Source organism: Erpetoichthys calabaricus, chromosome 2 (assembly GCF_900747795.2).
Source record: "Erpetoichthys calabaricus chromosome 2, fErpCal1.3, whole genome shotgun sequence".
NCBI lineage: Eukaryota > Metazoa > Chordata > Cladistia > Polypteriformes > Polypteridae > Erpetoichthys > Erpetoichthys calabaricus.
In genome coordinates this window covers 116,845,865-116,871,613 of record NC_041395.2, presented here as the reverse complement: position 1 = coordinate 116,871,613, position 25,749 = coordinate 116,845,865, and the positions used below count along the sequence as shown (strand labels likewise).

At 36.0% G+C, this 25,749-nt stretch overlaps 1 protein-coding gene across 2 annotated transcripts in view; it reads right to left on the bottom strand.

Moving 5' to 3' along the window:
* Nucleotides 1-25,280, bottom strand: part of sgpp2 (sphingosine-1-phosphate phosphatase 2) — a 48,680-nt gene extending 23,400 nt beyond the window's left edge. The window contains exons 1-3 of one of the 2 annotated variants that reach the window (XM_028794405.2): nucleotides 24,930-25,280; nucleotides 17,920-18,078; nucleotides 1,817-1,996 (exon numbers count right to left, since the gene is read on the bottom strand). In XM_028794405.2, the coding sequence (XP_028650238.1) occupies nucleotides 1,817-1,996; nucleotides 17,920-18,078; nucleotides 24,930-25,169 (579 nt within the window). In that variant the 5' untranslated portion in view covers nucleotides 25,170-25,280. The remainder of the gene's footprint in view (nucleotides 1-1,816; nucleotides 1,997-17,919; nucleotides 18,079-24,929) is intronic. The other variant, XM_028794406.2, reaches the window with a different exon arrangement.
* Between the last annotated feature and the right edge of the window lie 469 nt (nucleotides 25,281-25,749).

Below are 25,749 nucleotides of genomic sequence, written 5' to 3'. Positions count from 1 at the left end.
ATATATATATATATATATACACACATATATTATATATACATATATACATATACACACATATACACATGCACTGTACATATATACATATACACATACATATTTTTAAATTTCCTGGCAGAACTGGAATGAATGTGTGCACTCATACACTGAATGCATATTTGTAAGATAGACACAAAAATTTGTATACATGTCAAATTACATGATCGGATGAAAAGATTAATATACTGCAGCATACAATCATTTACTGAACTTAATTTAGCTACCAGGGAGCAAAGCAGCCCAACTTGGTGCTGGTCCCAAGCCCGGATAAATACAAAGGGTTAGTATCTGGAAGGGCATCCGGCTAAAAAACTCCAAATCAATCAGCTTTGGAAAATGCTAGGGCCACGCAGGGCCCTCGCCTGACCCCTTTGGAAAGTCACCCAGGACTCTTGGGCCAAAAGCTGGTAAAGCTAAAAAAGTTAGTCCAGAAAAAGAAGACAGGTGAGGAGGAAAAAAAAGGGTTAGTTAAAAGTAAGAGTGGGGGGCACTGAATGTTGAGACAATGAATGGGAACGGAAGAGAGTTGGTAGATGTCATGGAACTAGGAAAGTTGAAGTGTTGAGTGTTCAGGAAACTAGATGGATGAGCAAGAGAATTTGGAGGAGGGTTTAAGTTTTTGTACAGTGGATTTCATAAACCCTAGGAACAATTGCATTACAGTTTACAAGACCAGGAAGGCATGAAAAAGGAAAATAGAGAACCCCAGAACATTGGATAAATAAAGGTTTGCAGAAGATATGGGTTGGGTTGGAGTGGAGTATCACATACAGAGGCATGGCATGCAACTTTGGAATTTGATTGGAAACACTGGAAGAGTGAACGTAACTTAAGAAACAGCAATGGAATAGCTGTGGTTAGTTTCTGCAACTGTTATTTCATGAGGCATTTCCCATGGCCAAAACAATGGATAGGCGATTCTTCTGGAAGTACAGCTGTGGAATGATTATTCATGGTTTAATAAATGTGCCCATTATCAGGCTTTACACTCATTTGGTGAGTTTGTCTCAGTCTTTCCATTTTGGTGCTTATTACAGTAATATTGTTGATGTAATTATGAAATAGCAAAAACAACTTGCGGTTTAACACAATATCTTACCTTATGTTTTCCCTCTTTTTCTTCTCCTACTACTTTGAATATTACTAATATTATCATTGTGGTGAAGCTTAGCATTAGTATCAAAACTACAAAACATCAAGATTTCCAAGTAAACTACAAAATGCTTTCATGAATTCCATTTTGTGGCTTGGAGTGCCATAAAATCCTCCTTCCTGGAAGTGGGTCTAGAAAGCTTCATAACTTCTTCTCATTTCCTACTCTGGGAGAGGACAAATTCATATCCTATTCAGGCTTATAGTGCAATTTCCGTGAGTAATTCTGAGACACTTGATAAGTATTGGCACAGTCATTTTGGTTGATAACTGGTACACAAGGATGACACAAAATAAAAATCAAAAACTTGAAATTAAATTCAGTTCCTATTGAAAAAATATCTAAACTATTCTTCTGTTACAGGTGTTGAGTTAAGAACACTCAACTGACAAAGAAGAGCAAGGGGTGGATGTGAAAGTAATGGTACTTTAATAAAGTGGGCACTGGTGCAAGGCTTTTCAGAAAAATAAATATTAATACAGATTATAGAAGCTTTGGTTAGATGAGACTACCGACTCTATGGCTTCCTCCATTTTACTACACAAAAGACATTCTTCCTTTTTATACAATAATCCAAAATTGTTTTAAGAAGCTCTCCCATCTCACAATGTGTGATTACTGTACCTTGTACCGGTCCATTGTACACAGCAAAAAAGTGAAGGAGATCGCCGTGGCTGCCATGGCATGTGTAGACGGCATCCCATATTCTGCCTCCACTCTTGTCTCCAGCTTCATGACTGGTGGAGAAGATGGTCGAGGCCACTTTAGGAGATCTTTAGAAGTCTGGCCAATGTACATCACAATCTGCAATAAATGTATCAACAGGAAAGATTTACTTTTTTGATTTTTTTGTATTTATTTACTTTACTATCTTCCTTTTAAAAAAAAAAAAAAAAGTAGGGGTTGAAATACAAATTATCTATACAACTTACCCATCTAAAAGTCAAATACATGCTTTCTCACTAATCCACCAACATCATAATTTCTTATAAAATAGAAATATCAGCTTTGGTTTTAAGCAAATTTTCCCCCCTTTTTAATTCTTATATGTGGAGCTTGTCAAAATGAAACACGGAACTGCCCAATGACTAACTGGCAGTATGCAGAGCAAGCTGTAAAACAAAGATCAATTCAGCTTTTTAGAGCTGTTTAAGGCTTTCAGCTTCCATTTAAATCAATCATGCCAGAAAATGTAAAATCGATGGTCACTCTCATTACTTTTTTTTTTCCCCCAAATGGAAAAAAGGTACTTTCCCTCACCCCTTTGGCACAACGCCTATTGCTGCTCTCAACTTTCTCTGAAGAGTATAGTTAATATAGAGGGTCACCTTCAGAATGCAAATAGAAAAAAAAAAAAAGACTGCTTGCAGTTGGCAGCATTTGACTGATCCCACTCCTCCCAAACCCATCACAACTAGTCAATGTGTCCCTGACTAAAGTAATATTACTCCAGCAGTGATCTGAATTTTATTTCCTGTATTTAAAGGGAACAAGTAAAAGGGCCCAATTTTTGATTTAGCAAAATGTATCAAGCTTAAAAATTTTCACTTAAATTTTAATTAATTAGATTTTATTTAAGTTTGCTGCCATGATTTAAATAAAATGGAAAGGAAATAATAGCACAGTACATTGTAAAATCAAAAAATTGTGTCACAGAAAATTGTGGCAAAATTATTGGCAATACATTTAAAAAAGTTATCAAACTAAGTAAGAAATATACACAAACATGGAGGTAAACAGTTATCTGCTTTCATTTTTCTTTTAGTGGCTGGGAGGGCACAGCCTACTTCTCCTGAACTAGGAACATTATAAAAAAAGTATAGAAAAAGAGCCTGCACAGGATATCTATCTATCCAAGAGTGCACACACTTATACCAGATCAGTTTGAAGATGCTCACCAACCTGACAGTTTATCTTTAAGAACAATAGAAACTAAATTGTTGGAGAAAAGCTGAATGAATATGGAAGATACATATACAATTAAACGTGGTCATAATTAGAAGAACAGATTATGACACCCCAAAAAGGAGAGGTTTGCTTTGTCATCATGATGTTAGACTGTAATTCAGTATGGTATTGTAGCAAAGGTTTACAAAAGACATAAAAAACAGGAAATAACTTAAGAATAGAAGAATACACATTAATACATCTTTAACACATCTTTTTCACCCTGTAGGTAAGGCTCTGGCGGACTATTAGCAATGAAATTGAAATGTACATCTATTGTACTTGCATAGGGCGGCACGGTGGCACAGTGGTAGCGCTGCTGCCTTGCAGTAAGGAGACCTGGGTTTGCTTCCCAGGTCCTCACTGCGTGGAGTTTGCATGTTCTCCCCATGTCTGCGTGGGTTTCCTCCCACGGTCCAAAGACATGCAGGTTAGGTGAATAAATTGTTCCGGGTGTGAGTGTGTATGTCCTGCGGTGGGCTAGCGCCCTGCCCGGGGTTTGTTCCTGCCTTGCGCCCTATGTTGGCTGGGATTGGTTCCAGCAGACCCCCGTGACCCTGCGTTAGGATATGCTGGGTTGGGTAATGGATGGATGTATGTACTTGCATCTTACTGTAGATATCGAAACAGCATGAAAGTTGGCCATGGGAGGAACATACTATTATATACACACACACACACACACACACAGTATAAATAAAATACACACACACTGTACATATTCTATAAAAAGCTAACATTTCCCAATGGGGACAAATAAAGTTCTCTCTTTATCACATCATATCATACTATTCCCTAATCCATTTAATCAATGCAATGACTATTTTCATATAGGGCTCTGCACTGAGTGCAGGCACAATGCACTGTAATTAGCTCATAAGTAGACACAAAGTTTGCAGATTCCTGATTATGTAATGAGTACACATAAAAACACAGATGAAGACGACAAAGGAAATCTGCAATACCCTATATACACACATACACACACACACACACACACACACACACACAAACACATATACATACATACATACATACACACACACCAGTAACAGCAGACTGCACGATAACGTGCAGTGAAAACATTTGACTTATAGATTTCATCCTCTCTCTCTATGTTTTGCATTCATTTGCTCAGAGGTTGATGTGCCTGCTGCTTCATGAGCAGCTTGTTTTCTCCACCCTAGCGGCCCGCTTCTTCTCTTCTTCCATCGGCATCTTTTCATGTTAAAACTGATTAAGTCAGTTTTTGTGTTGCAATTACTTTGTACAATTTTTCTTAATTTTTCACTTAATCTGCCTCAAGAATGATTTTTAAGATATGAAGAGGTAGAGGAAGTAACGACAAATGGGGTAGGGAAGAAAATGGCGCCCATACGCATGTGCCGCATGGCCGCCCTGCAGCCGAGAGTTGATTCTACAATAAAATAAAAAGAGTAATAAAAAGCATCACCTCAAAAGCGGACAGTAGAGGTCACATAGTATATGTGAACCAAATTTCAAGTCAATAGGTGAAACAGTTTGCGAGCTACAGGAGATTTAAAATCCTGGACCGACAAACATGGTGGAGTATTATAAAAGAAGATATATATATATAAGAAGATAAATATATAATTTATTTATTCATTACACATAAAAACTGTATTACACATGCACACACACAACTGAAGTCAGAAGTTTACATATACTTAGTTTGAATTTTTTTAATGCTCACTTTATAACCCCTCCACAGATATTACGGTATATTAAACTATAAATCTGGTGTATGTTTAAAAAAATCTTTGTGCAGGGCAAAAGTAATTTTTTCTCAGCAATGTTCACAGACAGAATATTTAACTTTTATTCACTTTATCAGAATTCCAGTGGGCCACAAGTTTACATATATCAAGTTTCCTTGATATCAAGTTGGCCTCAATATTAAAGAACATGGCAAGACAAAATGGCAAGACAAAATTAAAGAGAAAAACACACAAATACTTCAATTTGTAATGAACTGATGGTCACTCTTAGCAGTGATCAATTAACATGCAGCAACAATGTGTGTTAATCAATATATTTGGATAAACTGCTTGCAAAAAGAGACTGTACTGGCTATTTTGACGTTTTCGCAGGATAAGGTCTGTAACTTTATTGTCCACAGGAACTGGAATTGTCCAAGGTGTAAGGAAAGAAAAATGTATGTTTTGACGCTGAGAGATGCAACGCTGGTGTGGTGGTGAACTGGCAGAAGTTAAAAGCTTCTTTACTGCTATAGTCAGGTAATTGTGGCTCTGAAGCTATTTGGTTCATCCAGTAATTTAATTAAAAGAAGTACATTTTCAAACTTTTCTATTACCTTAAATTTATGGTTGTAATGACTTCTACGGCCACCGTGTGGCAGCACCTTTTAGTGAGACCAGGCTCTTCATGACAACTTTGAGGACTTGACAAAAAGAGGCATCACACAATGTTGCAATGGGAAATGAGCAGTAGCTCACAACTTTAGAGAGCAAGACTGTTTTAGTTTACTGAAAAAAAGCCAATGAGCCAATGTGAGAACCTTTTTGTTTTTTTTGTGTGTGTGCTGGGAATCCAAAGAATGAACTTTTACTTTCTTTTGGAAAAGTAAAAACATAACATGCTTAATCCAGTCCAGGTATGGGGATGGAGGATCTTTTGGGGCCATAGTGAGCAATAAGCTGTAAATGACATTCGAAAGTGCCCACTGAAACACACTTATCCGAGACTATTTTGAATTGCCAATCAACAAATCCTGCACCTCTTTGTAAATGTGGAAGAAAAACTGGAGTTTCCAGAGGAAGCCCGCACAGACAAGACAAAAGCAGAATATCTATGAAAGATCAGGTATAGGACATTGAATCCTTGGTGGTTACAGAGAGAGATATAGACTGTTAAACAGCCACTAATCACATCTGTTTCCTTAGTTAGAATGAAGGAGAAGTCACATGAAGTCACTTTTGCCCCAATGTTCCTGACTCCACCCTTTCCAGTTTCCAAACCTATATAAAATGACGCCTCACCAGAGGTTGGCATTCAATTTTGAAACAACTTGCAGAGGGGATGGTCCAGGCCTTAATTGTTTTGTAACCAATGATATGTGACTATTTAATAATTTTTTCTTTCTTTTGTCCTCTGGACAGCCAGGACGTTAAATAACCCCAGGAAAGACCCCAACACTTCATTTGCCTTTTGGATTTATTTTTAAAACACATACAGTAATTAAATTAAAAATAAAGAATCCTGAATACTCTGCAAAATGAAACATTGTGTACAAGGTGCGTCATTCCACCAGAGAACGACATCAAAGCTTGAAGTGGAAGTGTATATTGATTCAGCAAAGGAGCATGCAAGTCAGATAATGTCATAGTCTTTATTGATTCAGGAACATAAAGAACTAGAACATGAAATGCAGACTGATTTTTATAGATATCAAAGCAGACACACTGAGAAATGTAAATATGTTCACATTGTATGTGGGTGCTCAAGTCAAAAATCATTCTTTTGCCCATATAAACATCATAAAAATGATGTCTGAGGGTAGATGGATGCTTAAATGGAGCTAAAATGCAAATATACTGTAAAAGTCAAATGCTTATGGCATCTATATTAAAGATGCCTTTGCACTTCTAATGGTATATAACCTTTAATTATAACCCTTAATGAATTACTGTTATCTATGCCAACAACAACTATGCAATAATTTGAAAACACCCAGGAGCCATTCTTGCTGGACAGTGCAGTGCATCATAGCCCACAATAACCCTAGTGTTTTTTGAAATTGGTGACTATTTTTTAACACAGTATGTTAAAGCACAATGTGGTGGGAAGCCAGTCTAGATTTAATATTTTTGTAATAATCATGATATAATTGAGGGTGTAGTGGTGATTAAACCAATAGGTCAAGTGACCATAATATAATACAGTTCTCAGTGTTTTGGAAGTGTTCAGATGCAAAAACTAAAACTGTTCAACTTTGATAGGGCAAATTTTGAGCAAATGCAGCAAAGTCTAAGAAAGATAAACTTTTAGTTGTGGAGTTGAGGAGCAATAGAATATGTTTAAATACATTTTACATGTAATGTAGGACAGGTACATCCCAAAATTTGGACCTTGTAGGAAACTTAAAAAAAAAAAAAAAAAAAAAATCTGCAGTGGGTTAATAAAGAGTTGAAAAAGCAGCTGCAAAAGGAAAAAAACAACTGTATAAAGGTGTAGAAGATTAATAATTTTAGTGTGAAACATAGGGCATATGAGAACATGAGGCCAGATATTAAGAAGAATATTAGGGAGGCTAAAAGGCAGTTAGATAAGAATATAGCAGATAAGGTGAAAGAGGACTCAAAGAGATTACTTCAGCATTTTAGTACTAAAAGAACAGTCAAAGAGGAATTTATGTGCATCAGGAATAATAAAGGGTAATTAAAAAAAATAGCAGATGCTCTAAACTTGCGTTTTTCTGAGGTCTTTACAAGTGAAGATGCAGATAACCTCACAGCAATAAAAAGGGACTACTAAGAAGGTTCTGAGTGATTTGGAAATTGTACAGGGAGAAGTACTGCTTAGATTAAATATGCTGAAATCAAACAAATCACCAGGACCAGGTAAATATTGATCCTCGAGATGTTAAGGAAGTTAACATGTACATATATAAACCCCTGATGTATATTTTTAGGAAGTCACTGTGCACTGAGGAAATTTTGAAGGACTGGAAAATGGCAAATATTATCCCGTTATATAAAAAGGGGTGACCAAGCAGATTCAAGTAACTTTTGGCCAGTAAGCTTAATGTGCATCACAGGTAAATTAATGGAAGGAATTAAGGGAAAGACTAAGCAGCACATGGCAAGAACAGGAGGTTTATTGAACAGTCAGCATGGAGTGAGAAGAGGGAGATCATGTTTTACCAACTTGCTGGAACTCTGAGGAAGCAACAAAAGAATCAGATCAAAGTGGAACATATGATATTACTGTATTTGAGTTTCAAAAAACAGTTCATAAATGTACCAACATGAGAGGTTGGGCATCAAAGTAAAAAAAGTAGGAGTTCAAAGTGATAGCAGATAATCTCGAATCTATACTAAGGAACTTGGACAGCATACCAGCTTGGGCAGATTCATAGCAGAAGAAATTTAATGCAAGTAAATGTAAAGTATGACATGTAGTAATTAAAAATCTTAGGTCTGAATACATAATGGGGTGTGTAAAAATTGAAGGTACACCTAATGAGAAGGATTTAGGAACTGTAATGAACTCAACACTATCAACTGCCAGACAGTGTTCAGGAGCCATTAAGAGGATTATCATAATGTTAGGTAATATAGCACGATTTGTAGAGTACAGGTCTAAGAAGATTGTGCTGAAGCTTTATAACACACTGGTGAGGCCTCATCTGGAGAACTATGTACAGTTTAGTCTCCAGGATACAAAAATGATATAGCAGCACTGGAAAAAGTCCAGAAAAAAATAGAATAGGACGATTTCAGGGCTACAGGGGATGAATTATTAAGAAAAGATTAAAGAGCGGAGTCTTTTCAGTTTAAGCAAAATAAGATTAAGAGGGGACATGATTAAAATGTTTAAAATTATGAAGAGAATTAGTACAGTGGATTGAGACTATTTTAAAATGAGTTCAACAAGAACACGGGGACACAGTTGGATACTTGTTAAGGGTAAATTTCGTAAACACATTAATGAGTTTTTCTTTACACAGAGAACCTTAGACACATGGGAAAAGTTACCAAGTAGTGTGATAGAAAGTAGGACTTTGGGGACTTTCAAAAGTAGACTTATTTTAGACGAATTAAGTGGATAGGTCTGGGAAGCTTTGTTGGGATGAATTGCCTGTTCTCCTCTACATTGTTCTAATGTTCTAGCGCAGTAATGGCGAATCTTTTTAAAATCTGAATTTTAAAAGACAAATCTGAAACTGATGGTAGGTACTTTGTGCAGTTCAAGCCCAAGCAAGAAGCACTAACTTCATCTGTCAGTTTCTTTTGTCCATTTTAATGTTGTTTAGTACTGAGAATAAGGTGTTGCTAAAGTATAATGCCGTAAATAAGACAGTTTTAGGAGGGGTTAAGAGGGACAGTTGAGAGAAATGAACACGCTTAGAAATGAAGACTACTAGCCCTTTACAGAAATGTAACTACGGAGAGAAAACAATGTCCGTAGTTGACTTTGAAGACTCTTATTGAGACAGTATACTGAAATAGTCTGAGGTTAATAACTTCCTTACCTCTGTGGCAGTGTTTACAGAAGCTCTGAAATGCACAATTAAAAAAACATTATGGGATAACCTTTATCTCATTCATATCCCGTATGTACCTGAAAACATCACGAACGTAGTACATACGGGATACATAGGAGATAAGGGTTATCCAATAATTTTTTTAATTGTGCGGTTCCCTAGTTATTGAATTGGCTCCTGCCACAAAATAATTCAATGCATTTCATATGAGCAACGAACGTAAAAACTGATTTCCCTCAAACGCTGATGAGTGTGCTCATTTTGGAGACTGTAGTTTCAGATCTCGCACTTGCACCATGAAAACAAACTTCTGCAGCAGTTAGAAGTCAAATGAACTGCGCAGTTGCCATGATGAAAGATGATGTGCTAATATGGATGGTAAGAATTAATTTTAAGCTCTGGGTGGGCAGGGTCTCATATTACTAATATTTTTTGTTCGTTCAGTTTCTTTGGTAACTCAGGTCTTGGTGAACGCCGATGTGTCACAGTGTGTCACCTTTGACACGCATGTCATATGTTCACCATCACTGTTCTAGCATAATGGCTATGTGTCTTAGTGATTCTGATCACATACTTGACACCACACAACAATCTATAAGCAAGAACCGCAAAGCATCAAACAGGCACGTATTTTTACTATGGCTACAGAGGGGGTCTTGATCAGCTCTCTAGCTTTAATCAGAAAAACATACACAGGCACTCTCAGTGAATACTACAACAGTAAGGCAAATAAAGAGTGCGATCATCACCCATAAAGTAATTTATATTGAACACTAACCCACCACTGACAGAGTCAAATAAGACCCATCTAGTATAATTACCAATAAAGACAAAGCAAGCAAAATTTACCAATAGACTGGACATGACCAAAACTTAATCCAGAATTACTTACTGTGTAGATTATAAAGTCACTGATGATATGCTTCAGGGCAAACAATAATGCAATATATTTAAAAAAAAACATAAAATACAGCACAAGTTGATAAAACCTTTGTATATTCCCAGACCAACTGAATCACTGCCAGCCATCAATACTTACAATCTTTCCAAGAACAATCAGCATCAATTGGTGGTCATCTGATGGACAGACACACATACAGAGACAAAATAAGATACCAAAAAAGAAATACTAAAAAATGAAGATCAAAAAGCTAAGAAAACATAAGAATCGAGGAATATGGATGCTGGTGACCTGCAACAGAGCAGTCAAGTAAGGCATTACTACACAAGGTGCACATGAGTGCAAAGTCATACAAGGCAGATTGGCAAGTCTCAAAGAATGACCAAGATCTGCTAAACGTAAAAGTTTTTACATGTCATCCACTTTTTAAACGCACTTTGTGAAGTCCTGGGTAGTAGGTGTTTGCAGCATATCTCGGCTATATTAGCAGCACTACTGAACTGGGAACCAATCCATCACAGAGCACATTAGCACCATGAATTGCAAATTAACCTAAAACATTGAGCTTTGGAATAAAAAGTGCAGCGCCTGGATAAAACCCCACCCAGTCAAGGGGAGAATGTTCAACTTCTACACACACAGTGGCCAAGCCAGGATCCAACCCCAGACTCTAGAGATGTGGGACGGCAGCACTAACCACTGCACTGGTATGCCATTCACTTTTACATTGCCTGGAGAACAGTTGGTGAAGGCTTGTATTCACTGAAAGTAACATAACAAGGTACAGGGAATTGTCAGTTTTATTCAGTCATAAGTATATAAATCTCCATAATAAAAGTGCTAGCTGACATGAGCAACAGTACCTACTATGAACTCAGGGCATGATGTTTATTTCACATCTACAACCAAAAGTCACTATTTAAAAAAAAATAAATAAATAAAACACAATGTGACAGATTCATGCTGTTGGACTCCTTGACTTGCAAGATACATAAGACATTTATAAACAAAAAAAACTCGTGATGTCCAGGCAGACAGTAGCTTTTTGAGCAACTGTTTTATGGATGTCGCCAACAAGCGCATGCTTTATGTCAAAAGCGTCTGTTGATTTTTTAAAAATTAATCTCAGTGATGCAAGTGGTAAGCAGCTGTATTCATTTCAGGCTGCCTGCACTGTCTTACAGAAAGTGCAAGTGCAAACTAAGACCAGATATGCCTCAGGCAAGCATAATATCAAGTATAGATGCTTTAATAAACACTGATTTTTTGTTTTGAGTTTTTTTTATATAGTGATTATTAACATAGTTCATTGCTAAGTCACCATCTTTGTCATGTTGTCACATGCTTTTTGATTAATGGAGAGATGTCTATGAGTAGGACTATACAAACTGCTCTTATTGTTGAAGGCTGTGATTCACTGAAAGTAGCATAAAAATCTACTGGAGTTTAAGTTTATATTGAATATATATTGAACATAAAAAACTGTTTTAATTATTACCACCCCTACTGTAAACTGAGACTGGGTTTGCCCAACTTAAGATATTAAAAATTTAAGAAAGCATAACAGAGATCAAGTTCACCAATTTTCACCCACTGCCACTAATTGCAAACTTAGCCTCACAGATCACATTGTGATCACAGGCACACCATAGGCAATTTGCTTAATCAGCTCTACTAAACAACAGTAACATGTGTAAAGCATGATATCTGAGAAGATAATGCGGTTTGCTTTTGGAGTTTTTGAATCCTCAAGAAAAATACTAAATTATGCATTATAATCTAAACAAATATCCAGAAAATAGTAATTTATTATACTTTAAAGATGTCTTCAACTGATGTGGAAAGTAAAAATTAAAACCCATCTGTAAATGAGTACAGAAACAGCAAAGTGTAAATCTAACATTTCTAAATCTGGCAAGGCTGAATCCCTGCTTTTGATAGTCAAAAAAATAAAAGATCATGACTCCAATAAACCATACTCATCACTCTGCATCACACAAACTGAAATCAGAATTAAAGGAAAAGAAAAAGAAAACACACACACCATTCTGAATTACTAGACTAATTGCCTTTAACAAATAAAGCAAAAGAGAGAAAATAAATTATTTATTGGTAAATTTAAGATCCCACCAATGACCCTAACAGGCAAATTTCAAAGTGATAAGTTAGAGTGCTTTGGTGGCTGAAATGCTCCAAGATGACAGAGTGGGCAACAAAAATACAAAAGGTATTTTAAAAACAATACAGTACCTAACAGACTACCAAAAGTACTGTAATAGTGGGTAATGCAAGTTACCATGGAAACAAGGAAATCTGCACAGGCAACACAACAGAGCTATCAACAATGACATACTCCCTGTAGGTTTACTTATCTTGCTGCTTGCATGCTGTGTAATAACAAGTAAAACTCTCTTCTTTATGAAGAGTTACACAATGTTCTTGGCACAGCAAAACAGTCAAAAATCTAAAATAAACAAAACTACTTTAAGTGTTTAATATACAGTATATATCCATTTTTTTCCTCCTTTCTTTTTAACTACCCATTATTAGCTGCTTCAGAAAATTCTGTCCAATGATACTGAAATATTGTAAAGCAGCACATTGTCAGAAGAGGAAATAAATTTTACACTAAGCAAACTAAATATATCAAGGGAAAACATTTGCTAGGGAGAACCTGTAAATGTTGTACCAGTTGGTCAGAATATAACAAATTACAACACAACAGTATAGTTGATTACATCAACACTTATTCTCAGAGCAGAAGATGTAAACCATGAGACAGAGAAGGTGATGCTTTAGACTCAACATTATGATTGAGGTAGCCTTCAACAAGCAGCATTGTCTAACGATGCAAGTTTCCCTGCAGGAAACCTTGCTAGATGTAAATACTACTCACAGGATTCACGTTAAAATGACCTTTATTTCACCTCTCTCTCTCTCATCACTGGAGTAATCTCTTGCCAATTTGGCATTGCTCCTAGGTTTCCCAAGTCAGGGAAATATGTAATTTGACACACATCATAGTGGCTCATTTCTACATAAAATGGACTTCAATGTGTGTTGGACTTGTAAACACAATCAACTGTCAAAATATGTCAATAATTAGTTTGTCAGAGCAATTTTTTATATTATATATATATATATATATATATATATATATATATATATATATATATATATATATATATACATAAATACATACACATACAATGTATATATCACTGTTAATATATTGTAACAAGTTCCAAATAATTAATTTTATGTTTTTGTAGTGCAACAGACTCTCCAGTGCAATGCACAGTTTTCCTTTCAGTTATGCAAGACTAACAATGCATGAGTTGATTTGCAAAAAAAAAAAAAAAATAGCAACTCCTTCTGGGAACATTAATTATGAACAGTAAGAATATAACTGAATAGCAAATAAAACACATCTTACTTAGACCATTTCAATTGAAGGAAAGCAATCATAAGGAGCTATTTTCCCCAGATTAAATTCTATCCACACAAAAATAGTTAAATCATAAAAAAATTATAGTGTCTTTTAAAGATATTATCACAAATCATTATACTATATAATGCAGTTAAGATCACAGCATGAATCAAAATATCACATGATATCAATCCTCCCCTTTATTAACAGCATACTGTACAGTTTGAAGAATTTAGACAGTAGGAATATTATATTACTGTTCCTTGTGATATTTCCCTGACACACTGAAGGCAATAATCTGGATTTTTAAATGTTTTGTTTAATTATGTCTTAATATTTCTTATCTTTTCTATGCAGACTGTTGCATAACAAATTGTGTTGCTTCCAACATCTATTTAATGTCACATTGAACACACTATTCTCTTTTGATAGAGCACAACATACAAATAAACACAAAACTGTTAATAGGTTAAGACGAGGAAAGGCAACTGATCAAATTAGCATGGCTTCAGGAAATTGAACACAAAAATAGCATCCCTTGATCACACGGACTACAAAAATATGCTTTCCATGTTTAAGTGAAGAATTTTGAGTTCATTCGAGTTCCGAAATATGTTAATGGGAAGAAAAACATTTGATGTGCAACTCAATTTACAAGCACAGTCACATTAAGCACTATTCAAATTATGGCCATACCACTTTAATTTTTCCGTGTGTTCAAAAAAATGAGTTTGAATTTTCAAATTTGAACTGAAAATTTCAAATAAGTCCTATCACAGGGTCATGATTCTCTGAAAAATCCTGTGACCAGACAGACATGTTGTCTTCATAACTAACCATCACAAACAGTATGTTCAAACCTTTGGTTGGATAGCTTCCATTTAAAACTAAACAGTAGGCCTAAGCAGACTTTCAAATGGATAATGGTCTCATTACTCCTGGACTTCTTCAACCACAGAAACTAACTAGCATGACACATTCTCTTCTTCAGCTGACAGGGACACCCGATTTATACTTCACTTGGTGTTGGACTTTGGATTCCCTACATGCAAAAACTGATGTTTTAAAAAAAACAAACAGATGGAAGTGTAATAACATTTTTCATTATACATCTCTTTCTGCCTGTTGTGGAAATAGGGATTACTACTTTTTGAGATGAAAAATAGGGCAAAAATTGTTTTTCACATTCATCATAAGAATCCTGGGTGGCACCTTAATTTTTCTTGTCGTTTAGGCAAAGTTTGCTTTCACATGAAATATAAATCTGTAAAGCTCTGTAAACAAACATTTTTTTTAAATGTAAATATGGTAATAATAACTGCTACGTAACATGATTATAATAAATAATACTGTCTATAATGAAAAACTTTTTCAATTGTCAAATAATGATTCAAGTTAACAAGTTTTGTTCATTTAATTCAAGTACTAAGACTTGATGAATGTGTGAGTGAAAATTTATTGTCTATTTCTGCCCATAACTTAAGATGGGAGCATACATTTATGTAGATTTAGAACTTTATACCTGAAATTAAATATGTACATATTTTGAATTCAAAACATTGATGCAAACCCTGCTACAAGGGGTCTAATAAGGAATCACACAAAGCTAAGGTTAGATGATGTGCCAATAGGTGTGTTATGAATTGCAGCAGAGTATACCCAGTCAGGCTGTAGAGACTGTTTTGATGCTTCAAATTAATTTTACTACTTAAAAATGCAATTAGGATTAAATAACAGATTGGTAAATGTTGGCCTACTGGATAAGACTTCAACTTAACCTTTTGCCAAAAAGGGAATAATAAATGAAAACCTACATTAGGACTGCAATGCAAACAACTTTCTCTACTACAAAACATACAATGACCTTCCCATCACAGTTCTCACTGATTATAATCAATCTAAACAGGCTTACAGTTCAAACAAAAATTACTTCTTTTCTGCCAAGTGACACAGTTATGCTTTGTTACCACACAGTTGCAACATGGTTACTCTAAGTACAATATAAAGGAAATCTATAAACTGGCTTAGTATAACGGAGTGTGAACCCTGTAATGGATTATCATTGCATTTAGATCAATTCAAACCTTACACACAATGTTGCTGGGACAGGGTCAAATTCATACTTACTCCATAAGAGAAAAATTTTCAAAAATTAATTAATAAAAAATACCCCATATTGTATTTTGTTTTTTCTTTGCATCACATTGAAATACAACATACAGGAGTCAGCTGGACCAATGTGAAAAATAAGGAATAGAGTTTAGGAAGCAAGATAGTGTGTGCTATTTAAGAACTGTATTATTTAAACACTGAGATTTCATTTTTGAGAAGTCACAAGGTTTCTTAGACACTCACAAAGAAAACAATTTCTCAGTCTGAGGCCTCTTTATAGGTAGTTTTTTGTCTCTGCGTGTCAAGCTTAGAATTGCCCCAAGTAATTTTGAAGCATCTGACCCACATTTGGAAAACACAAGTGCCACCTCCTCCTGAAAGGCTAATACCAAAGTACATTCAAAGATCTCAAACATACATTACATTAACTGCAAATTAAAAAAAAATCAAGTACAGCCACTCACTCTTTCTCACACACACACATATATCATTCATTCAGGCACACATTTCACATATCCCATTAACTGTTACCCCACCCAATAAATAGAACTCTAAATATTTTAATAGCTTTGACTTTTTTTTCCTGTTTTTGATCATGTTAGTAGTTTGAGACACACTAATCAGGGTTGGTTTCTGCGTTGCATCTAAGGTTGCCAAGAGCCACCAGTGACCCTAAGCTAGAAAAATGAGTTAGAAAATGGATGGATCAATACAACTCACAGGAAATGATATATTAGGAAGTATGAACATTTAGTGATTAATATTCCAAAGGAGTAGTTAACATTAAGAAAAATTTAACAACTTAGACACATTACTCACAAATGATGGAAACACTTTTTGTGTATTTTTTTTTGGAGATTTCAGAGCTTTCCAAACAAAACTGAAATGGAGTAGCGATTCCTTATATCCTTTTGTGCAGTGTAGAAGAAGCCCGGACACAGACAGACCCTGAGAGATACAGAAGTTCAAACACACGCTATTTATTTTTCTCTGTACAACACACAGTGCACAAACCCCAATAAACTCAGTCCTTGTCTCTTTCTTTCCTTTTCTTCACTTCTGCCACCTCCACTCCTCTCCCGCAAGCTCTGTCCTCTGCCACCCGACTCTAGCTCCACTAATGGAGTGAGGCAGCCCATTTTATAATGCCCCGGATGTGCTCCAGGTACTTCACGATGATCTTCCTGCAGCACTTCCTGGTGTGGCGGAAGTGCCACATGAGCACCTGGAAGCACTCCAGGTGTGCTTGGAATTTCTTCTGGCAGCACTTCTGAGTGTGGCGGAAGTAAGGCAATCCAGGGCTCCACAATCCTCCGGGCTGCAACTTGACAGAGCTTTAAAGCTCTGATCCCATGGCCCCAATGCAGACCAGGGTGGCTGCCCTCTCATGGTCCAAGGGAGGTATTGTCCCTCTCCCGGTCTTTCCAGGCATCCCGGCTGGGCAAGATCCCCAGCCGTCTGCCGCTCTATCTTCTGTGAAAACCCTCATCCACTGTTCATGTTATACCCACCTGGGCTCTTACTGACATATTCTCTGTCAACATGCCTTGAAAAAGTGAAAAACTAACACAAAACAGTTCTGGTGTTCCTTCCATGAAAGCACAAGATGAGGCCAAGTTAAGGGATCCCATATAAAACTGCACTAGACTTAAGGATGTCTATTGCACACCACACAATGCAGCCTTAATTATTACAGTGCAAAAAAAAAAAAAAAAAAAAGACAGACAGACAAAGGTGCAAATGACTAGGCAGCTTACCAAGGGGTGCTTCCAAACAAAGAAATGTAAGCGCATTAATAATAACCCATTCTCAGCTGTGTATATATCCTGCATTTTTTCAAAAAGTACACAATTTTGTATTTTTAACCTAACAGTATGAAAATAGTAACAAGCTATCTGGTTATGCAAGCTTCATTAAATACAAGAATTTTTTGATGGCTGGCAGACCAGCAAAAAGACAAAAAAGAAAAAAAAGAAAAATAAGATGATTATCATGGACACCAGCAGTATCAGCAGTCCTGTTTGAGAGAAATGTAACCATACCCCATAAATACTGTGTTCACAACAATCATTTTAATAAAAAAATCTTACCGCCCACATGCTGACCAGCCTCCGGGAGACATAGGGGTCAAAGTTCCAGAAAGTGTTAGGCAAAAAGGTAATGTAAAAAACTTCCTGACCCAGGGCTGCAGCAAACCGGAACAAATAGTAAAGGAACTGGTTTTTCACAATGTACTTTCGAGAGTCTCTCTGCAAAACAAAGCAAGCAAGAAGATAGCCATAAGATGTACCAAAGTCAAAAATATCTGATTCACATTTATAAAAAATAAAACATAGCTTCTATCTTCTGATAAGTTTACCCCAAAATTCATCATTATTTTCAAGTCACAGAGATCTCATTTTCTAACTACAGCAGCCATAATCATGGACAAGACTTTCTCATTCTTGTTGTTCAAGCCTCTGCTGAAGTATACCTATAAATAGTCTTATTCTGGTCCTAGCATGACCTAATCAATAATATTTTAGAAGAAGTATTTATATTGGGGGAAAGACTCCTTTCTCTCTTTACTACTCTCAATTGTTTTAATCTGGCTGTTGGTCTTCCTCTCTTTCATATGGGGGGGGGGGTCGATTTGAATTTAGTTTTGTTAAGTTTTGACTTGATTGTATGGAATGTTATATGTTTTTAATAAATTAAAAAAAAAATAAAAAAAAGATTCAAAAGTCTTATTCTAGACTTGCTCAATTGCATTGATCACCTTAGCAATTACTGCTGCAGAATATGTCCAGAATCCTAGTTTCAAATTCTGGCCCAAGCATTGCCTCTATGGAATTTGAAGTTTCCTGCTGTGTCTGCCTGGACCTAGATGCTGCTGAGGTTGGCTCTTGAGGTAAGCTTGAACTGGATAAATATGGTATGGATTAATCAAATTTCACAATCAAAAAGTTTGTTTTTATTAGGAGCCTTATTTTTGTGTGTTACACTTAGAATACTCCAACCTTTCCAGCCGAGTGGTCCACACATTTCATCATTTTGGGAATGTGGTCTGCCATCTAAAAGTAATCCATTTGAAGCAGGAAAATTGAATTTCATCATCTGAAGAGACATTTTGGTTGAAGTGCTATAAATAAGACTTTCAAGATTTTGCCCTTGTGCAGAGCTGAAACCACCTGACCTTTTTTTTTTTAATAAAAAAAAAAAAAAACTTGAAATGAGAGGAATGAGTCATCTGAGGCATTAAAACCAAGCTAATAATGGAAACACTGAATCTGAACAAAGTGGACTGCTTTTTATTTATTTGCTGCCTTTACCAGCGGAGGAGGATGTGCATGAAGCAGGACGCACACAGCAAATTGCTCAGTATGGTGCAAGATGCAACAGACTTAGCAACTAATATCCACATTATATGGAGAGGAAAAGGGTCACTATTGTGTCAAACTATTCCATAATCAACTTAAAATTTAAAGAAATATCTCTTCTGAAAGCTCAAAGTTGGTCAAGCATGGCCTGAATATAATACACTTAATTATGTCTATGTAAATAAGATGCATTTAGTACATATTAAAATATGAAGATGTTTGTACATTAAGTTTCGTCTTAGACCCTATAACATTTCAGAATACATTTGAAAGAAAAATTGCTTAAAAAATTGTCTTCATTGTTAAAAATTCAAATCATTTGTGAAAGCAAACTCAGAAATATTATTGAGACATATACTACCTTAATACAACACTAAGATTTAAGTTATTCTACTAGTGGGGATTCTAAAGGAAGAAAAATTAAGATGCTTCTAATATAGTAACTTCATAGATCTGAAAACATGTCAAACAAGGACACACTTGAAGAACTTTGGGAAAATGTTACTGAAATAGTACAGATTTTTTCTTAGTCACCTTCCCTCTCTTTAAATCTCATATTGCACTGTCAGAGTCTTCATTGTCCCTTTATCACCTATAAAGCATTGCTTTGGTTAGGCCATCCAAAATCAGCCATCTTGTGTTGCACAATGTCCTGATCAGGAGCCCCAAGAATAGAATTACACAGATTTCTGACCAGGACTGAGGAAGATGTTCCCTACTGAACAATGCCATAATTAATTCAAAATCATGACTATTATGAAGGCACTGCAGATGAAGTCAAATACCAATTTAAATTCCAATTTTAAAACAAAGCAACATGCAAGGTGTAAACTACACACAGCACACAATCCTGCTAATGTAATAATGCTCATACAAGGATTATTGTTAGAGATACTTTAAAGTAGGGGTAATATGGCGGTTTATACAAGCAGAGTGAAAAAAAATGCATGTGTAAGGCAGATTATGGAAGAAAAGTTGTATGAAAAAGTAAGGTAGCATAGTGGCTTCAATTTACTGTCTGAGTTGCATATTCTCCCAGTGTCTATATAGATTTTTTTTTTCTCATTATGCCAGCCGCCTTCAATATTCCAGTAAATTCCTAATTAAATCAGCCAACCTGTGCAACTTTTCTTCCATAATCTGCCTTACAACATTTATTGGTTGTGTCTGCTTTGTAGCTGTGCTCCAAAGGAAAACTTCTTAGAAATTATGGCTAATCACTGAACCTTTACATAATTAAATGAAATAAGATATAAGGAGAGGCTAAGGAAGTTACATTTCCAGTACATTCATTTGTTATATCACAGTATTTATTCCCTTGTCCCTAGAGCTACATCGGTAGTCTTAGTTCTCTGTGACCATTGATCTGCTTTGGCCCTTACATGCTCTTCAGATTCTTAAACTTTTACTTACTTGTGTTAAAACTAGCAATCAATCATTCCAGTCACTGTGAAGTGACAAAAGGAAAGGAACTGATGCTTTAGTTAGCATAACAACCAAAGAAAACAAAAGCTGGAATTATGATGCTAGTGGTACGATTCCTCAATGTAGCCGCTCGGCTGGAAAACTGGTGAGCTGTGATGGGCTGAATGGCCTGCTCTCATTTCACAGCTTTTTTCATACCCTTGTCTCTAGACTTCATCAATCCTAACTTAATGTTTCCCAAAATGGCCCACATATTACTACAGCACATAATCAGAGATTTCTTTTTTGCAGTATTTTAACATTGCAGTGTGTCATACAGTTAGGAAAATATATATATATATTTACACCAGTAGCCTGGGCTGTTCAAAAAATGTCTCAGTTCGTTGACATATCTGTAATGATTAAGAATTTTTTTATTTAATTTTTTTTATTTAAATTTAATGATTAACAGCCATTTAACCAGAAATAAAAAATGAACCTACACCTACAGTAACTGTCTAAACAATCTTTATATAGCATCTTTTACAATAAATACCATTGCACATGTATAAAGCCTAAAAACAACTGCTGCCATATAGCATTAATTATGCTCAACTGGTGCAAGTTTTGATTTTTAAGATGTTGCCCCAACATGTTATTTTGTTGTGTTCCATCTTTTCTTACATCATGTTAATCCATAGTATTGTTTCGTTTTTTAAAGGACCTTGCTGCAAAAGTGGTTATATGAGTTAAACTTTCATAAATTAAGACTGGTCTTGCCCATAGTGTTTTTATGCTTAATAATGCTCCTTTTCAAAAGTGTGGCTGTTTATTCAGCACAGAGTCTTTATAGCCTTTCAAAGTATGTTTCTGCTATTTATAATATTCCTAATAATAATTATATTGTTTACTTTTTATGTAAGTAGGCTTTTTTCCAAAACAAAAATAGCATTTACCTGCTATTCTCTTTCTCTGTTTTTCATTTTCCTTTTTCAGAGTGTAGCATTCTTGACATTTCTCCTCCTTTTATTCTGGGTCCCCCAAATTGCCAGTAAACCTCATGTTCTAAGTCTGTACCAATGATGTCCAGGCTGAACACGAAGGTGTCCATCAATGACTGGTTTGCTCCATGCCCATCTTATAAGATCAATGAATGAATTATCTCTGTAGCAAAACTAAAGACAACTGGATTTTCTGGAACCTTGCAATTAATTGTTTTTTTCACCAAGTCTCACCAGTAGTAAGCTACTAGCTTGACAGTAGATCAACATTGCTTCTTACATCTGAACAGCAGATAACGATTCTTTCCAACATAGGCCCCAAACCATCAGGGAGCAAACTTACTTCTACATCATAAATGTGGGGTTATGATATCGTTTTTATGAATAACATTACAATAAATTAATTACATTCTAGAGGCTCATGTCCACATCTCCCTTATTCACTACTAAACAGGTTTATAAAGTAGATAGAAATACAACTCTAAATAGGCCCAGCACTAATTGCACTAATGTGTGGGCATGCACAAAAGTGCTATGCAATGATGAACTGTTGCTTTGAGCTTTCTGCCTTCCCTTGAGTCCTGTCAGGATAAGCACTGGATCAGAGACTCTGAAAATGGATTGAGAGAATTCAATAAATACAAAAATGGATAGAGGTTTTCAAAATGATGTGGTTAGAATTGTGTAACAGAACCAATCTTACAATCGCCATACCTTATAACACATGCACTAGCTAAAACACCCCTAGAAATGTGTCTGCTCTGCAATACTAGAAGCATGTGTAAACTTTGTTTGCAATCCACTCTACAGTCTCTTGACAATTGTTCACTCCACCTAGGTCTGTCTATTAAGCTCCCATTCTCTCTCTCTGCATTTAGATCAATGCAACTGACACATATATTGTTACGGTCTGTTTCTACATATTGTTCATAGTGTACTGAATTTTGCTTGATTTTATTTAATACTTTAGAATTACTTTATATATGGCTAAAACATGTCATTAAATTAATATGGACCAAATCAAAACAAAAAAAAATTTAGTGGCACTATCTATTAAAGATAGTATATATCAGAATATACAGATTTTTTATATTTAAGAGTAATATATAAAAAAATACCAGATCACAGTTCTTGGAACCTGGTCCATTTTCTTGCTAGCCAGTCTTCTCTAGGTTTTCACCATGTTTACATGGGTATCATGTTTATGCCAACATTCCATGGGCATGTTTTCATGCAACTGTGAACTGCCTAAATATACATGTGTAGAAGTGTACACTGCAATGGACTTTGCACACCATCCATACCAGGACAAAATACAGTGTTCTGGGTGCAACTGCATCTTGTCTCACATATAATAGGGGCTCATATGAAGTAGTTACAGGGTTGAAAGAATGACCAAAATGGCCATGTTACAAGTCATAAACCACCCCCAAAAGTATTGTTAATTCATTTTGGGGCTTAAGATACAAACAAATAGCTAGGTTCAGTTTTCTAAGGTTTTCCAGGCTGTAAATAATCCAAAAACCCCAACTGGGCATAGGTTTATGTAAGGGCCCGTTACAGTCTAGAACCACAACAAACAAAATTACATGGTTTAGAAAATTAGTGCATGGATAGTAATTTGATGACCAGGCACTGATTTTGGTGCATCGTTTTAATTTACTCAGTACCGGTTGATTTTGTTTTAATGCTACAAGAAGTAGATACGCCTGTCACAGCATACTATTTTTCTAAAACTGAGCACTATACGGTGCTAAAACGAGACTCTTAAAATTGTGTCTTTAATTACAGCAGTGGTTATAGTAAACACCTAGCCTTTCATCAATATTGAATATGAAATTTTGATAATTTAAATGCATTTTATTCTTAACATACTGTCCCACATAACTAATAACTACCTGGAATAAGTTCAAGATTAGATCAATGAAAACCAGCTGGCATTGTCATCTCGTTTGCTCAACAAAACACCTTGTGATCTTTAATAATGTTAGTAGCACTACATAAAGATTGATTGACTTATTAATTGACATTGCAGAAACCATCCCCGGACAATGTGCTGGAAGTCATGCTATTTATCAGGAAAAGGGCAAATAAACTCTATTACAAATGCCAGACTTTTTGTCTACTAGAACAAATTAGAGCATTACTGTCATTTCACTTGGAAAAGGGATGGGGTTATGTGTAGTATTTTATTTCTAGCAGCTCTGAACTCCTTATGGAGCAGTCCTGACCCAGATTTAAAAGCATGCTGGCAGGCCATTGTGGAGAAGATAATAAGGGGTGAAGTCAGAGGTTATTGATATGGACATTATCTTTCACATGAAGAAGAAGCCATGCAGCATTTAGAGGCGTCCCTTGATGAATATTACTGCAGACAGATGCACCCCACCGGTAATTGAAACAACACATCCCATGAGATCAGACTGCTATTTTAGCAGAGCTCATAGTGTGTGCTAATTAGTGGCTGCCCGTGGGGGCCTTCTTGGGCAATTCCCTACTGGCCAGGCCCTGGCACTTCACAGGTTTGGTTGAATTAAATTATTAGAAAATAGCAATTAAATTTGCTGCAAACATGACAAAAGTAAACAAACTTTTTCCTACAAGTAACTTAGAATTGTTTTGCCAACAACAATGGCTGTTATTACTAAACACATTAAAAATGATGTACCAAAGGACATCCGTCACTTTTATCCTGTCAATCTAAAGTGAATTGCGGGTACTACCAAACATTTTCTGAACTGCAAAAGTCTCTTTCTTAGGTCCAAAGGAGATTTGAAAGATATACAGTCAATAAATGATGCACCAGTTACTTTCCTATTAGTAGCCTTTCGTAAATTTGTCCAGTGATGATTTTTTGATGTGGACATTCTTATTTTTATTCAGACTTAAGACGTAAAAGTCGCAATAATAAATTAATGACTAATTATAATTAAATGTATGGCAGGTGCGTCTGATTTTTTTTTTTTTATTATTCAACACTGGTTTTGTCTCAATTGAGCGACAGAAAAAATAAGAAGTATTTACTTAGCAAAGAATGCAATAAAAGGTGTGAGTCACTGTTAACAAGCAGGCTGTAGTCTCGGCCACGGTCGCCTTCCCCTCCCCTTCTTCAAGGGAGTGGGCAAACTGGAAAAGTTTGTTTCACTACATGAAAGTAGGCCATATGTCATCGGTTTAGTAAAACTTTAGTGGGGAAAAAAATCTTAAAAGCATATTTTAAAATACTGTGACATATACCGCGTTGTTTTTCAGCTGATTTTTTTCTTCGAACATCGAAAACTTCAATAAATCCAAAGGAGCTATCGCATTTGCGAATTTCTAGAAATTTGTCCCCACCTTTTTAATAAATCCGTTCGCTCCGTTTGTGTCCGAATGTCTTCGTACCAAATTCCCGTTCCGGGATACTTCAGGTGCTTCTATCGGCTTGTCTCGCATCAAGTCCGGCTGGACCGCGAGCACCTGGCCGCTCTTCTGGGGACCCACCTTACCCTCCTCATTACACTGATACAAACCGCAGGTTCTTTGGAAACTGGCTACGAGGGACGAGTCTTGCAGTCTCTCCAGAAAATACAGCATCCCGACGAGATGTACCTCACTGTCGTCAAATAGACTACCGGCAAGAAAAACTGGAGTTCGGTTACTCTACTCAGGTTGGCGCCTCAGAAATTTCAGTTTGTCGGATAGAGCAGGTGCCCCTGACAACGGGATCAAGCGCCGCAGGGTCCTACAGCCCATCAGTTACCACTTTGCGCATCTCAGCGTGTACCATATGATCAGGGCAGTATTTCTCGCGCTTATTAATGAAAATACAGTGAGTGCACGTTTAACGATATGTTGTGAAAACGTTTTCTTTGACTGTCCAGATATTCCATTTGTAATGGTGTCTATGATTTAGGATGCGACATTATAACCTAAATAAAAAAGTTTCGTACAATCTAAATATTTCCTATTAAGCTTCTTACACAGTAAGCGTATACTTACACTCATAATTTCACATTGTTTTTCTCAACCCGTAACACCGTATTGTATAGTTATACATATTCACCAAAACTGGCTTTTGGTTTTGGTCTTCAGTTTAGTTTTACTGTTTTACTATTTTATATTCTAATTTTCAGCTGGTTGTTTTAACCGTTACTTTTGAAAAGCACCCATCCAT